This window comes from Spizellomyces punctatus, assembly GCF_000182565.1.
Source record: "Spizellomyces punctatus DAOM BR117 chromosome Unknown supercont1.4, whole genome shotgun sequence".
Lineage (NCBI taxonomy): Eukaryota > Fungi > Chytridiomycota > Chytridiomycetes > Spizellomycetales > Spizellomycetaceae > Spizellomyces > Spizellomyces punctatus.
The window spans coordinates 778,151-792,933 of NW_015971540.1; the positions used below are offsets into that span (position 1 = coordinate 778,151).

Below are 14,783 nucleotides of genomic sequence, written 5' to 3' on the forward strand. Positions count from 1 at the left end.
AAGTCCTCGTAACGAGCGGTAATTGACGCATGGAGAGAACATGTCATGAAATAATGCTCGTGTGTTTTGCACGCATGGCAAGGCTATCTTCAAACATTGAGAGGCTCTGGTAAAACAGGATAGCACAGCGAAAATGGCTTGTCCTTCAACACATTGTCCATGGCATACAAGCCCAATCTTCTGCCCCAAAGTCTTTAGGGGAAAAAAAGATTCGGATGACGTTCATACAAGGTCCCACCGAGAATCGAACTCGGGTCGCAGGATTCAGAGTCCTGAGTGCTAACCGCTACACCATGGAACCGACAACTTGTAATAGGCCATTGGATATTTCTGTCGAATACACAATGTACTGCATTACAAGTTTGCTGGCGAGTCTGATATCGTTTGCGAGCTCAAAAGTCGATAAAAACTAGTTGGTACACAAAAGCCTTGCAATATATTGTTCAAGATTATGAAAAAATATAAAAGTATCTACTCGAATGCAACATTGATCAATGTCCTTTTCAAAAATAATCCCTTTCCACGGTGCTAAACCTTCTATGCTCTTGCAAAATAAAAAATTGAAAACACCTCAGCCCACCCCGCCCCTGTTTGTCCCTGCTTTGCATTATCGTCTTTGTTTGCGCACTTGCTTTGTAATACTTTTCATCAACTTGCTTTTGAATCCTGCGGGACGTGGAGTGTTTGCTGATGATGGGATATTGCGATCCACAGGTAGAGGGCCTGATTGTCCATTCGAGGTTTTTCGACTCCATTTGTAATGTCGTTGTTGTTTTGCAATGTATGTGCCAATCAATCTTTCCAGATCTGGGTGATCTCGGTTGGGACAGGCGATTCGCTGGTTGCCTTCCAGATGCATGAGAACCTCACCCTAAATAACAAGTTAGTAATCATATGAGAGAAAAGTTACAGTAGGGCTGTGTAGGTAGCAGATACTTACGATTCGAGTAAATTTCCTTTGACATAGTGGACAGTCAAATAAATCGGCAGCGTCGTGGTTTTCATGTGTGGCTTGATGCCTGTCTCGGCCTTGTTTGCTGGTGAAGAGTCCATGGCATTTTTCACATTCGTATCGAAACTCTTCAAAGGCTCTGGCGTGGGGGGTCTTGGGTGATTTGGAGGTTGCTGTAGTGTTTTCCATTCTGGGACTCTGTGTTTATCTGCGGGGTTTGAAATAGGGATGGGACGGGAAATGTCGAGTAAAGAAAGAAAAGATTGTGCTACTCTGCGCAGCGCTACTAAAAGCGTTCCGTTGCTGTAACGCCGATCGCGGCTGTCCTTTTATGCTTCATGCCTTGTGGCGATCTATTCGTCATGAGCTGTCAAAAGGCCCGTCAAACTTCCCCGCCAGGATGACAAGCTATCCACGTGACGACTGCGCGCTTTAAAAATCGCGTCAGGGCGCTTGGTGTCAACTTTCCCACGTCCCCCCCTTCATCGAGTTGAGGCAGCTGCGCAAAAGGCCAAAAGGCGTGCTACAACGAAAACATGCTCGCTCATCAAGCCAATGTTGCGCTTGTAGAACGTGGTAACGGGGATTCACGTTCCCACCTCTCCTCGTTCTACAACAGTAGTGCTACTCTTGGAGGAGTTTCCAAAGGCCGTATAGACCAAGAGGCACTTTACGATAGACAGGTACGTGCACCCCTTTTGAGTGGGTTGGAACACAACCATACAAGTTGGCTGTGCAGCACGGTGAGTGTGGATATGATATGCCCTTCTTCCGGTCTCGGCGTCGTCAACCGCTTGTTGGACCACGTTGGACCACTCTGGCACTAGCGTGCTAGAGGAAGCAGGTGTATCTTGTATCCCATTCAATCCGTTGAGCGTTGACGCATTTTGATACCGTGTTTAACGCGAGCAATTGCGGCGGATCAAATGAGACGTTTATAGAGCATATTACTGCTCTACTGTCAGCGTATCATGAAGCACGGCGATGGATGACACGAAGCCGGGTCATCGCAGACGATGAATCAAGCTCAAGTGTGTAGCCGTTCAAGCAAAACCTCCCTGTCGGATACTTTATACGCTTGTCTGTTCCCACATGGTCACGATATTCCGTGTCTGCGGTAACCTTGTCCCAGTTTTTACATTACTGTAACATGCTGTGTGTCTTGTAGATTCAAGACGGCTCAAAAGAGAAGACAGTCAGATTTGCGGCTGTCAGTCAAGACTTTATTTCAATTGGTACGGGTTTTGATCATCTTGGCGACCATCTCTTCAGCGATAACCAATGTAGTATCGTTGGTAGATTGTTCGGATAGCGATAGAGCCCGTGATCGTTTCCGGGAACAAACAGGGGATTACTATAGACCCTCAAATTCCGTAGCGGAAAGAAAAAGTTTAACTGAAAAAGATTACCAGAAGAAGATAGCGAAACAGCGCAAAAAAGCGGTAAAAAGATTGATCAAACAGCACAAGTTGCAACAATTGATCGCGGCAGGGCCCGGTGTTACAACGGTAGGTGGTGCTCGAATAGCTGCATTTTCTCCGATAGACTCTTAAATCTTAGTCCAGCGGTCGATGGCGAGGAGACAACAGACAAATGAAGATTCTACGTTGGTGGATGCGACAATGGTATGCTTCAATCACCGTTTTCGGTATCTGGTGTGTCTGATTTATACTGGGCTCCACAGCAATCCTCCCTCAGAGGGTCACCGCCACAAACCGAGAGAGAGATGAGAGAATTCGCCAAAATCAAATACATAGCATGGGGGGAAGAGCGGAAAATCGAACATTGGGCAAGGGTGGAAAAGCAGCTGGAAATCATTAGAAAGGATGGGAGAGACATAAGAGTTGTGAATAACTCTCTTGTTGAGGTCGTGAATGGAGTCAATACGGAACTTGGGCGTTCGGAGCAGAAAAGATTGAAAAGAGATTTGAGGTCGCGAAATGAAGTGGAAGCTCTCAGATTGGCTGGGAGGGATGTTCGATTTGAGGATGGCAAAGTTGTGGAGACTGTAAATGGCGCCAGGGTGATGCTTAGATGGAAAAGAGGACGTCTTGTGAATCCGCAGGAAGCTGAACTGCTAACCCGGCAGAAAGCACTGAGAAGGAAAGAGAGACAAATGGCTAGGGAACACCGAAAGGGCGATGTGTGGGTATCACCAGCACATTCTACCCGAACAGCGAAGCGAAAGTCGGGGCGGAAACTCTTCGAGGACGGTTATTATGAACCGGATGGTGGGGAAGTCACAGAATTGAGGAAGCAAGGCCGGTGCCAAGTGGCTAATCGAAAAGATTACTCTACCTTGGTGAGAAATGTGTGGTATTATGTTCATTGGCTTCGTTCGTCGATCTGATATTTATGGCTTTTGTAGGGGAACTACCTGTCAGGTGCCCCGGAAATAGAAGTGTATACAGATGGATCTCTTCGTGCTCGAGGAGGGGCTTGCGCTATCGGCTGCTTCTTCCCGAACAAAGAGCGATGGTGTGTAAAAAGAAGTTACGTTTGGAAAGGGTGGCCTGCTCAATTTCTGCTTTTTAGTCACATCTCTCGGGTCGTCCCTGGTAGCACTTCAAATGATGCTGAGGTGCAGGTGCGTGCGTTGTGCAATGCCCTTCTCTGGCTTTGCAGCGAATCCTCATGTTTTGCTCTTACATTTATCAGGCATGTATAGCTGCCTTGCGTGCTATTGGGGATGGTGTTAATGCCATTATCCACGTCGACTGCCTGAGTGTTATTACGGGTGAGGCGCTCCTTGGCCAATCTTCTACTATCAAGCATGTATTCTTATTACTGTAACATCTCAGCTATGCAATATGCAGCATCTGGCAAGCCTGCCGAAGGCAAGTACACGTCTGAATTGGCGGAGGTAAGATAACTATCCATCCAATGCACTCAAATATGATTTGACAATGTCCCCTATTATTACAGCTTGTGTTGACTCGCAGTGGTGGTACACGCTGGAAGTGGGTGAAAGCACATGTTGGAAATCGCGGAAATATGGAAGCCGACAAACTCGCTGGCATGGCCGCTATCATGTGGAGCATGAGAGGACAAAATGAATTTCACCGGGATGTCCGAATAGCTGATTTCATGAAATATGAAGAAGGAAAGCGGCCTCAAATTGCACCAGCTTATGAAGTTTCAAGAGCACCGGATACTCGCACGGGGATTGCAATGAGTAGCACCACTGAACTGACTGTGGGCGCTGTGATCGACAATGAGATGAAGGCATCGACGACAGGTGAGGACGCCAAGTCCACCATGGTGAATGTCGAAGTATCAGCCATGGAGAATATCGAAGTATCGGCGATGGATATAGTCGTGGACAATGGCAACGCCACAGGAAACGCAGAGCAAGACTCAAGTGGATCTGATATGGACTTGGATTCCGATCTTTCCTCGAGCGATAGCTCAGATGAGGACTCGGAGGAGGACCATGCTGCGCACACGATGTTTGTGGAAAATGAAGATGGTTCATTTGAGGAAGTACTTGTTGACTCTGAGGGAAGGCCACTGGGTACTCGTTCCGCCCAGGCTGATCGGGAGACAACTCCCTTTACTCCTATGGAGGTCATTGATCTGGTCTCGGACGATGAGTGATGTTTGGTCGTTGGTCATTTGCAAACGATCGACGTGTAATTATTATCTCGGATATGTGACGGTTTCTTGTGAATGTTGTGCGATTTGTGCTTTGGTCAGTAGTTGTGTATGCTTTGTTAGTGTGATCAGAGCGACCACTTTGGTTGTTTTGAATTGATGTAGGATTAATATCAGTCGACGGAGGAAAGTTTCTACGATGTATCTTGTTAAATAAAGAAAGTTTCGCTGAACGTGATGTCGTTGGTTTTTCGGGTGTGGGAAATGACTCGGAACCGCGTCGGCTTGCAACTCGCCTTTTAGCTTTTGAGCTTCCACCGTCCTGTCTTACGAGCCAGCTATCCACCTTCTACTGTTCGCATAATCGCATTCTTTTGCTTTCAAAGAGTCTTTCTGCAAAACGCTGCATCCTCTTTGTCACCTGCATCCCGCAGCTCTGAAATCCCACTCAAATACAATCAACAACAAGAAAACGCAACTCGCACAACATGACCCGGCCACACTTCTTTCAGCGAGTCGTCTCCTTTGCTACTGGTGGTCTTTTTCACGTAGGGCATTCCAATCTGATATATATCCCTCCACTTGTGTGCTGCATTAATCCTCTAATTCCCATCCGTTTTCTCTTTCGCATAGCGCAAAGTGAACAGCTTCCAAGCAACCCCGATGTCAACCACCAATCCTTTCCGCACAAACGACCAAGACCAAACACCAGCACCGGGAAACCGAACCATCGTCCTTGAATCCGAGGCAGAACAGCCACAAGTTTTCCATGATGAGGAAAAGGTCGTTATTAATTTTATGCCACCTGTTAGGGAGGTTGTTGAGCATCCAAGCTCTCAAGATCAGAAAATGTCTACATCTTGGGATCATGATGATTCCGATGAAACAATCGAGGTTAGCAAGGCTGCAAGTGCAGGCCAGAAAGTGACTACACCTTGGGAGGACTGTGATTCCGAGGAAGCAGTCGACGGCAGCCGTATACATATGGTCAACGAGACGGTAACATCAAAAGATGAGTTAAATGAAAAGGACGTTGTCGAGGACATTGTCGAGGGGGAAACGCTTGACCTAGCCAAATTGTCTCCCATTCTTGAATCTCACGATACCGATTTGCATGCGCTGAACAGCGTGCCAGAGACTGATGTAGATTGGGATAAATCTTTACAGAATGGAGTGCCAGAGACAGATGTTGATTGGGATAAATCTGTACAGAATGTCGCACCTGATATCGATGGTGATCGTAAACAAGAGGATCATGTTATTTCTGCTATTTGGGAAGGTGATAGCGGCAAGAAGGGTGATGATCAACCTGTCGAGGTCAATGGTAGGTTGGATGAAGAGGACAGGTCCAAGTCTCCATCTCTATCCTGCCCTTCCAAACCGGCACCAGCAGAGAACAATGAGCCTACAACATCCGCCGAGTTCGAGTCTCTTCATTGCCAATTTACGAACCTATCTCTTGATACGTCTAAAGAAGACAAACAACAAGACTCTGCCGATGTCCTGCCGCCGTCACGCGAGGTCAAAGGGCCAGATGCCAAGGTATCAGCCGATCTGTACGGTGACTGGAACGTGGATGTCAAGAGTGAGGTGTCGAGTAGAGACCTTCCTCACCCCGGGTATCATGATACCGTCGATCAATCCTCGGTCGATCCTTGGCTTCGAGATTCAGAATCCCCGACACCCATCATCCGACGTCCATTCGCACCAAAGCCACATCCGCTGAACTCAGAATCTCCACCGGCCTGTCCAAACACCAACGTCCTCCACCTCCCCCGTATTCCGATCACTGTCACCGAGCTAGACCTTTACCTCCTCTTTCGTCCCTACGGCAAAATTGAGAACATGCTCGTATACCCGCTAGTATGGGATCTGGATTCAGCGGAGCCCACGGAACCCCACCATCACGCCTACGTTCAATTTACAGACAATGAAACGGCTTTTGCAGCTTATACGCTTCTTGAAAACAAGATTTCTTTCAAAACTGGGGAAACGCTTGCGATCGAGTATGCGGCTGCTATACCTACGCCTATGCTGCCTCCGCGATCCAAAAAGGCCAGCAAGGAGAGAGTATGGAGGATGTTCAAGTATAGGGGTTGGGATGATCTTTTGAGGAGGGATATCAAGGTATGTGCAAAGCATGTTTTGGTAACGTTGAGATGTCTAATGAACTTTCTTTTTACTGTGTGCAAGGGATGGTAAGGGCAATCTATGGCAAGTGAGCTCGGTCTTGCGCTGGAGAGGACAGACACTGTATTGCTTTGGCTTCTTAGCTAACGTGCCAAAGCATTTGGACTGTTTGCTTGATTTTGCAATTGAATTGAATGTTGCATTTAAACATTTGGAAATTGATGATGTATACCGATATGAGTTGGCTTGTTTGACCGCTTTCAAATATATGCATATGGAGGCTGCATGGACACCTATTTACAGCTCACTTTTAATCACCTTGCGGTGGTAGTAGATTATCATGTCATCTGGGGAAAGCCAGAGACGACGCCAAATTCCGTATGTCCAGCAGGCTGAGAGGCCCTAAAGAAAAAGGAAAGCTTAGAATACATATGCATTATATGTAGATAAAATATTTGAACACACGGTAGGGCTGAAAGCAGCGAGTCCTAAAAAGGGGAAAGCACACAATCCAAAAATCGCAGTGATACCAGTGATGGTCGCACTGGCAAACGTGAAAGCAGTGCAAAGAGCATCGTCGATAGTCATGGTGAAATGGCTTGCTGTATGCAGGGTATCCACAGGTCCTCGCTGTTTTTATATAAGATCCTGCGGATAGTTCGCCAGCATGTTTTTGGATGTGCCGCTAGAGAGGAGAACGGCAGTGGTTTATTTATAACAAATTGGTATTAAAAGTAACTAACGGCAGAATTAGCCATGACTTTTGCTTATGTACATGATGGGCTCATTTCTTTTCCAACAGCTCTTTTACTAGACGCTCACTAATATCCCATAGGTCTGTTTGGAGTTTCTCATCGGCCGTGTAGCCCGTCATTGGTTTCTCCTTTGCAGTCGGCCACTAGAATCAGGCAATGCAGCCATGTCAGCAAGGGTCATTTTAGATCAATAAGGTACTCGCACTTACAAAGTATTTGCCCCGAATGTTTTGGGTCTCCACCTCCTCGCTTGTCGCCAAATATAACTGCGTCAACGCCCCTTTGTCCGCTGTATTCCCCATCACAGTTCCTAGTCCAAATTGAATGACTTTCTCAGTGTAGCCTCCGGCGTACCAGCTTCGGTTGGTAATGTTCGTGGCAATGACGCCGGGGTGGCAACTGTTGGCATAGATTTGCGAGTCGGGACCGAGCTAGGTGGAGCATCGATATGTTATGCTATGTATCGAGTGCAAAGAACAGGAGGCACACTCACCCTTTTGGTCAATTCCTTGACAAAGAGGAGATTCGCAAGCTTGGAGAGCCCATACGCTCGGACATTGTCATATTTTTCTTTTGATACATGGATATCCTGTTCCCAATCCGGTTTTGACCATACTAGGTCAATCCCGCGGGATGAAATGGTGACAACGCGGGCGGGTCCAGACGTTTTAACGATTGGGAGGAGGAGTTCAGTAAGGTAGAAGCTGACAAGTGTTTTTGTGTGAGTTGCGGGACATTCAAGGTGCAAATGAGCATGATGGCAGCATACTGTGACAGATGGTTGATGTAAAATTGGCCTTCGATTCCGCTTATAGAGTTGTAGGGCGTATAAGCGATTCCAGCGTTGAGGAGGAGAATGTGGATAGGAAGGGATTTTTGCTTGTACCATTCCGCAAATGCTCGGACCTGTTTTTTTTTGTCGTGCAAACAGGTCAATTGCGAGCAGTGGGTGGAAAGTCTTGCAGGAAGATACTTACAGACTGGAGATCCCCATTGTCCATCACACCAAATTCCACCTTGGAGCTGTTGGAAGCCTCGATAATCTTTTGAACCGCTTCTTTGCCTCTGCTCTCTGATCGAGCGGTGATGATGACATGTGCGCCCTTTTGAGCCATAGCGATGGCAGAAGCCATACTATGCATCTGTTTTAGTTTTAAATATACATATTTGGTGTGTGTGTGCAAGTCCGCAAGCTTACCCCAGCCCAGCTGTTCCTCCTGTAATGATGGCGACCTTACCATCGAGGTTTGGAATATCGTCCGTAGAAAACGTTTTGCCATAAAGCCAGCCAAAGACCATGATTGTTATTCCTATATATGAGATGTTTGTAGAAAAAGAAGCGGAATCCAAACAAGATGCTGCAATGGTTTTATATGCAAAAACACTTGGGGATGAAAAAGATAAACGTCCGTTCGGAGCCCCGATGAGTTTGGTCGGTCCGATATTGCAGCCCTTTTGAAATCGAAATTTACGAAATTTTTTGGGCCAACAGTTTTGTTTAACGGAATTGGGTAGATTGCTATCGGGTTTCGCTTGCTTGCAAACGACTTGCTACCGCGGTACTCGAACGGCGACGACGACCGGCCGACGACGACGACGACGACGACGAGTGCGAGTTAGTTACAGTGATCTTTTTGCAGATGGAACACTTGGACAACTCCACCAAAAATCAACGCTCCAAGAAGGCTCGTCAATATGACAAATACCGTCGAACCTTGTCAACGACACAGAATCACACGTTTTTCCAAACAAGGGCCCTTTTGCTGTTAAAAGCATATGATGTTTGCTGGTCACTTTTTTTTTCTTCTTCTTGAACCCTAACCACGCGCGTCATTTTGGACTTGGATTGTGTTGAAAGCAACAAGTTCGTTTGGTTACCCTCACCCTTGAGGCTTGAAGGAGAATGCGGGACAAACCTGACTTTACACAGCATACTGCTCTGTGCATTTACAACTTGCCGCCCCAAGGGGCTTTGAGGGATCGTGCTCAACGTTGACAAATGGTTGAGCTGATGTACTAGTACAAGTTGCTATTGATGGGGAAGTCGCTGGTGGTGGGTCAATAAATTGGCAAGGAAGAGCAAAGCTCCCCACCAGGTTGCAGAGTGAATTGGAGTAAAAAGATAAACCATCCAAATCCATTGCCCGCAAAACATGAAAATGTGGACATTCTCTTTCTTGCTGGGCATCCTGGCTTGCGCTTTGGCGCATCCCGTAAAGCGGGCTAGCCAGCCCATTTCCACCCCTCTAGGCACCATCATTGGAAGCACATGTGCCAATCACACCAACGTCCATCAATACCTGGGTATTCCCTATGCTCAGGCCCCCATCGGTGATAACCGATTCGCCTCTCCCAAGGCATACCAGTCAGCATACCCATCCAGAGAATGGAATGCGAATAGGTATCGGTCAGCCTGCCCTCAGTTGAATTCCCCACTGGGCAACGTGACGGAGGAGGACTGTCTTTATTTGAATGTCTGGGTGCCTGATCGTCCCCGTCAACATGACTTGCCTGTGCGAGTGTATATTCATGGCGGTGGATGGTACTTTGGTGCCTCTAGTGACGCCCTCTTTGACGGCTGTTCTGCTACTGCTGTATCGGATGCCATCCTTGTGACATTCAATTACCGTCTCGGTGTCTTTGGATTCTTGGCTCTTCCCTCTCAAGCCAACAGCGATCATGGAGTGGGCAACTGGGCCGTTCAGGACCAGCAATTAGCTTTAAAGTGGGTTCATGATAATATTCATCAATTCGGGGGTGACAACAGCCGAATCGAAATATTTGGCGAAAGTGCCGGTGGGTCGGCTGTGTCCCTCCATTTGATTGCAAAGGGCTCCGAAGGACTATTTTCGACGGCAATAGTGGAAAGCGGGGCGGCCTCTGAATTGCCTCCCATCAACGTTGCCTATCGGTCGACCTGGGCTGTCGCACAAGCAGTCGGTTGCACCACGGAGACGACCGTCTCGCAGACGTCTGGAGAACAAGAGCGGGTCTTGTCTTGTCTACGCAGCACAGCCGCGCTTGGTCTCCTCTCCAATGGCCCGCAACTTGCCGTCATCAGCTACTCGAACCTGACCGCCCTCAAATGGGGCCCCTCGATTGACGGCCACATCCTCCGCCGTCAGATTCCAGACGCCCTTGCAGCCGGCGAAATCAACCGCGGAGCTGACAATACCCCCATTATGCTCGTGGCGGGAACAAATTCTGAGGAAGGCATTATCTTGCTCCCCCAAGGTCTCAATGCGACACAATCCCAACTGGACCAACTGATCGATGAACTTGCACCCAACCGAGGTGAATACGCAGCATACCGCTCAGTCCTCACTACCCAATACAGTGTGGATAGATTCAATGGTAGCTACTTCATCGCTGGATCCACTCTTATTACGGACTTTCTGTTCCTCTGCCCAACTTACCGGTTCCTAAAAGCCTTTACGAGACACAACAAGGCGTACTCGTATCTATTTACGAGGAGTATTAGATGTCCCGCTGTGACAGGAGGAGTTGATTTGGGCGTTGTTGGGGCGGGACATGGGATGGAGTTACCGTATGTATTTCAGAATCTGGCTTTATGTGGGTTGGAGAATGGGGAGGATAAGGAGTTGGCGGATATGATGCTTCGTGCTTGGTGAGTTTTATTGGATTTACGCTTGAGCTGCTTATCATGAGCGTGTAACCTGCTCCGCTCATTTCTAGGACAAGCTTTGCAGCAACCAAGACCCCAGGAATAGATAACTGGGACCAATGGACTGTTGAAGACCCTCAGATAGCAGTGCTCAATATCCCGTTCAGAACGGTCAAGCACGATGTCTCTGAGAAATGCAAAGTGTTTGAAGAGTTGGTGGGTGTAGCTGTTAGGGAAAGCTTTTAAAGCGGATGGTGGGAGATAGGGAGGACATTATCTGAACTGGCCTTGTATTGTTTATTTCTTTATCATGCCGCCAAATTCGGCGATCTTTTTATTTTCAAATGCTGTTCGTCCACCTTTTACCACAATGAAAGAATATTTGCTACCATTCCATTTGCTGCAATGCTTCTGGCAAAGGAAAGTTGGTCGATCGTGACCCTTAGCATTACCTAATCCCGCATAAGCCCCAACACGTCCGTCAGGAACGCGTTCGGACATGCCAACTTCCCCGACAGATCATGACCCAAGAAGACGACGACGCTCACCAACTCCCCTCAGATTGGTTCTCCGCATTTACAAACCATAATGTAACACCTACATCGCCAGATACACCCACCAAATACCCCTACCAACTCGATTTTCTAAAAGTCGAAGGTCTTCCTACACCGCGTGGATCGCTGCACGGGGATCTTGAACTTCGTGTCTCCTTTTTTGATTTTGCGCAAGGCGCATTTTTTGGGAGGACTTGGGGTGGGGGTCCTTGTGACCTGAGTGGGAAGAGGTGAGCTTGAATCTGGTGTGCATTTTGGTTTTAGATTGTATTTTTGAACTTTTGGGGTGTAGTGGGGGAGGTGAGGATGGATCGGATACCGAAGACGCTGTGGTTCATTCCCAAATCGGACATTGGGTGACGATTCATTTCAAAAATCAGGTATGTGGCTAAATATCATTTACAATGGGATGAATGCTGAACCGACTGTTTAGTGCGTTTATTTTCATACACCCATCACAAGTCCGGATGTTGTCGTTGTAGTTGAGTTTGTATTTCAGGGTTGGTTGATTTGCGCAATTTTCGCTTTTTATGCATATGTTGAATTTCCATGTGAAGGAACCGATGAAAGGGAAGAAAGTATCGGAGGGGGATGGACCTTTTTTCATTGTTTCGATCCCGAACGAGGTGGATTGAGTCTTTCCGAAGTATGGGATGTGGCCGACGACACTTCTGAGACTGATGACACGCACATGTATGCACTCCAATTCTATTCCTCATATTCAACACAGTCTAATAATGTGACAGTATTCCTATCTACACTGGCACGCCGCGCATTCTCCCTTTTCTTTCATCGGTCGACACTCCACCTACCCTCCCCGGTGCAGCACTCACTTTTGCGTTCACTCCCCGTTCTGATTTGAGGGGCGTTGCGCATCTTTGGAAGGAGAATGTGTTTGTGGGGGAGGGGGATCGGGTGCCGGGAGTCAAGATGAGGGAAGGGAGAGTGAGAGGTGTAAGAATGAATACCGGATTTGTTTCCGAGGTGAGGTATTTCCTGTGTCCTTTTGGACGATGACTGAGGTTAGACGCTGACGTCTATGATAATGTCCTTAGATTCGAGTTTATTTCCACCCTACCCTTCATCAATACGATGCTGAGCTCCTCCATGCCCTGACGCACATGCCGACCCTCCACCCACACCTCCACCCAACTCACAAACCCACCATCCTCGAACGCCGCCTTCACATTGGCTTCCATAATACTCATACCTTCCTCAATCCGACCACTGCGCCGCTCGAAACACCAGACAATGATACTGGGCTTGAACTCGTTTATACGGGTACGTTGGGTCTCCAGTACTTACATGACCCACGTGTGGCATTGGTAGTAGGTGTCGAGTACAAGGTGTTTGTACCAACCGTCAAAGAGCCACCTGGATTCTTGGAGCGGGTGTTATTGGGACGAAGGGAGGTGCATGGTATGCGAGGGGTTGAGAAGGTGGTGATGGTGGGATGGATGGCGTGGGTTCCTTCTCGACATGTAGGTCTTTTCCTCTTCTCGCGCAAGTTTCATTTTACGAGTTGTGTGTGCGCTGATGCAGGTGGTTTAGAGTGGTGAACAGGCTCGTATGATTCCACTTCACACAAAGTCGGGTCCGAATCCATTTGGGCGACCCATGTACAAGGCTCAAGGACAGACGCCGTTGTTGGTTTCCTTTGTGTTTCACGAGAAGGAAAAAAGGAGGGATAAAGGTATGATTGACAGGTACGGTTCTTTTTCTCCCTCGAGGGATTTTGATTTTGGTTGAATAGGCGAGACTCTGCAGACGACGACGCATCCACATGTCGTTCCACCCCCCGAGACCAAACCCACACCTCACCTGGTCGACGCTGTTACATCTCCCCTTGCCCTCAGCGACGCCGACCCCGACGCAGATATTCCGGCTCCACCCCCACGTTCCCGCACCCGCACGCCCGCTCCCGCTCCGTCTCGTCCCCCCTCCACTCACCAGCCCCTCACCCGCCTCGAACGTGCTCGCATCCACGAAGCTGGATTCCCACCTACACTCGACGATCAAGGCCGAAAAGCCGCCATAGTGTCGTTGGACGAGCGGGTGGATTTGGATGCTGAAAATCAGGATTTACGTGGTTGTGAAATTGGGCTCTCGTTTTTGGGTGTCATGTTTTACGATGAGTTGGGTATGTTTCTGTTCCTCATTTGTTCCTTGAATGTAGATGCCTTACTCTTTCTTCTGGGATAGACACGCCTACGCCGCATACATTGCGACTTACCTATCAGTTCTACACATTTGCCCCGCACACCACACCTCCCCTCCGAATCTACACGGGACCGCTGCCCGCCGCTAAACACCAGCGAAGCGCGTCCGCCAAAAGCCAACAGGCGGAGGAAACCATGTGGCCGGGGATATTCTGGGCGGGTGGTGAAGACGGGACATGTACGTTCAATCGTCCGTTAGATTAATTTTTTTGTCTCCTTGTGTTGATAGGTTGTATTTGGTATAGATGCCCACCCACCCGGTCATACAACCATCTATCCCATCCATCCTACCACGGACCCCGCTCTTCCGATCGGTACCTACACACCGACCACCAGCCCCGTTGCACTCTACATGTCGACCACCTCTCTTGATATTGACCTCTGGGATGCATCCACACTTTTGCACGTCGGTCGAACCCGAGTGCCTCTCCAACATGCGCTACGACGGGGACGCAGTGGAGTATATGCAGATTTGGAGGTGGATGTTGTTAACGCGGGGGTTGCGAAGGGGACTGTTGTTGGGAGGTTATATGTTCGAGTTACGAATGTTGTGAGAGGAGCGAGTGCGGTAGAGGCGCTTGTAAAAGATGTCAGAAACCCGTACGGCGTAGAGAAAATGTGTTTAGTGGATTGGATATTGAGACGGAGTCGGGAGCATGTGGTGCAGGTTCCTTTCAAAGTAAGTCAATGAGACAAGATGCGGATGCAGTTAACGTTGTGAAAAACAGTTCATTGACAATCATGTATAGTTATCGGATATCGACGCTGAGCTCTCTGCTCTCCTTCGTGCGACGCATCAAGAGCGCTTACACCTAACCGCATCTCGTCGGGACAAGGAACTCAACATGGTTCACGAACAGCAACGTAAGATGGATCGTGTCAAACGTGTCAAGATGGGGTCTGAGGATGGATTCAAGGTACGCTTTCAAGCACGCTAATATCATGCATGATGGC

The 14,783-nt window shown here is 48.2% G+C and overlaps 5 protein-coding genes and 1 non-coding gene across 6 annotated transcripts; 3 read left to right on the forward strand and 3 right to left on the reverse strand.

Moving 5' to 3' along the window:
- Window positions 1–229: 229 nt before the first annotated feature.
- SPPG_10065 lies at window positions 230–301 on the reverse strand. Its single transcript has one exon. It is a non-coding gene; the product is annotated as a tRNA-Gln (tRNA).
- Window positions 302–413: 112 nt separating this feature from the next.
- Window positions 414–1,315, reverse strand: SPPG_09050 (uncharacterized protein). Its single transcript, XM_016757203.1, has 2 exons — window positions 941–1,315; window positions 414–871 (listed from the first exon to the last, which is right to left on the reverse strand). The coding sequence occupies exons 1-2, from the start codon at window positions 1,139–1,141 to the stop codon at window positions 608–610; spliced, it is 465 nt and encodes a 154-aa protein (XP_016610241.1). The 5' UTR covers window positions 1,142–1,315; the 3' UTR covers window positions 414–607.
- Window positions 1,316–5,209: 3,894 nt separating this feature from the next.
- On the forward strand, window positions 5,210–6,972 carry SPPG_02688 (uncharacterized protein; the record flags this gene model as incomplete). The annotated part of the gene is made up of 2 exons (XM_016750973.1): window positions 5,210–6,673; window positions 6,740–6,972. The coding sequence occupies 2 exons, from the start codon at window positions 5,210–5,212 to the stop codon at window positions 6,746–6,748; spliced, it is 1,473 nt and encodes a 490-aa protein (XP_016610242.1). The 3' UTR covers window positions 6,749–6,972.
- A 387-nt stretch (window positions 6,973–7,359) lies between these two features.
- Window positions 7,360–9,209, reverse strand: SPPG_02689 (uncharacterized protein). Its single transcript, XM_016750974.1, has 6 exons — window positions 8,630–9,209; window positions 8,409–8,565; window positions 8,201–8,337; window positions 7,925–8,135; window positions 7,641–7,862; window positions 7,360–7,574 (listed from the first exon to the last, which is right to left on the reverse strand). The coding sequence occupies exons 1-6, from the start codon at window positions 8,728–8,730 to the stop codon at window positions 7,461–7,463; spliced, it is 942 nt and encodes a 313-aa protein (XP_016610243.1). The 5' UTR covers window positions 8,731–9,209; the 3' UTR covers window positions 7,360–7,460.
- A 375-nt stretch (window positions 9,210–9,584) lies between these two features.
- Window positions 9,585–11,302, forward strand: SPPG_02690 (uncharacterized protein; the record flags this gene model as incomplete). The annotated part of the gene is made up of 2 exons (XM_016750975.1): window positions 9,585–11,059; window positions 11,128–11,302. 2 exons carry the CDS (start codon window positions 9,585–9,587, stop codon window positions 11,300–11,302), a joined length of 1,650 nt encoding a protein of 549 aa, XP_016610244.1.
- Window positions 11,303–11,577: 275 nt separating this feature from the next.
- On the forward strand, window positions 11,578–14,767 carry SPPG_02691 (uncharacterized protein; the record flags this gene model as incomplete). Its single annotated transcript, XM_016750976.1, has 11 exons — window positions 11,578–11,840; window positions 11,903–11,990; window positions 12,044–12,110; window positions 12,168–12,303; window positions 12,357–12,594; window positions 12,666–13,091; window positions 13,162–13,303; window positions 13,364–13,750; window positions 13,813–14,007; window positions 14,075–14,508; window positions 14,579–14,767. The coding sequence occupies 11 exons, from the start codon at window positions 11,578–11,580 to the stop codon at window positions 14,765–14,767; spliced, it is 2,565 nt and encodes an 854-aa protein (XP_016610245.1).
- Between the last annotated feature and the right edge of the window lie 16 nt (window positions 14,768–14,783).

Bases quoted from the DNA above. Each gene is read 5' to 3' on its own strand.
- SPPG_02689 (XM_016750974.1), bottom strand. From the start codon at position 8,730: ATGGTCTTTGGCTGGCTTTATGGCAAAACGTTTTCTACGGACGATATT. The intron at 8,566-8,629 runs GTAAGCTTGCGG...ACAGATGCATAG, and splicing joins GGAGGAACAGCTGGGCTGGG to TATGGCTTCTGCCATCGCTA. The intron at 7,863-7,924 runs GTGAGTGTGCCT...TGCTCCACCTAG, and splicing joins TCAAGGAATTGACCAAAAGG to CTCGGTCCCGACTCGCAAAT.
- SPPG_09050 (XM_016757203.1), bottom strand. From the start codon at position 1,141: ATGGAAAACACTACAGCAACCTCCAAATCACCCAAGACCCCCCACGCC. The intron at 872-940 runs GTAAGTATCTGC...CTTGTTATTTAG, and splicing joins AAAGGAAATTTACTCGAATC to GGTGAGGTTCTCATGCATCT.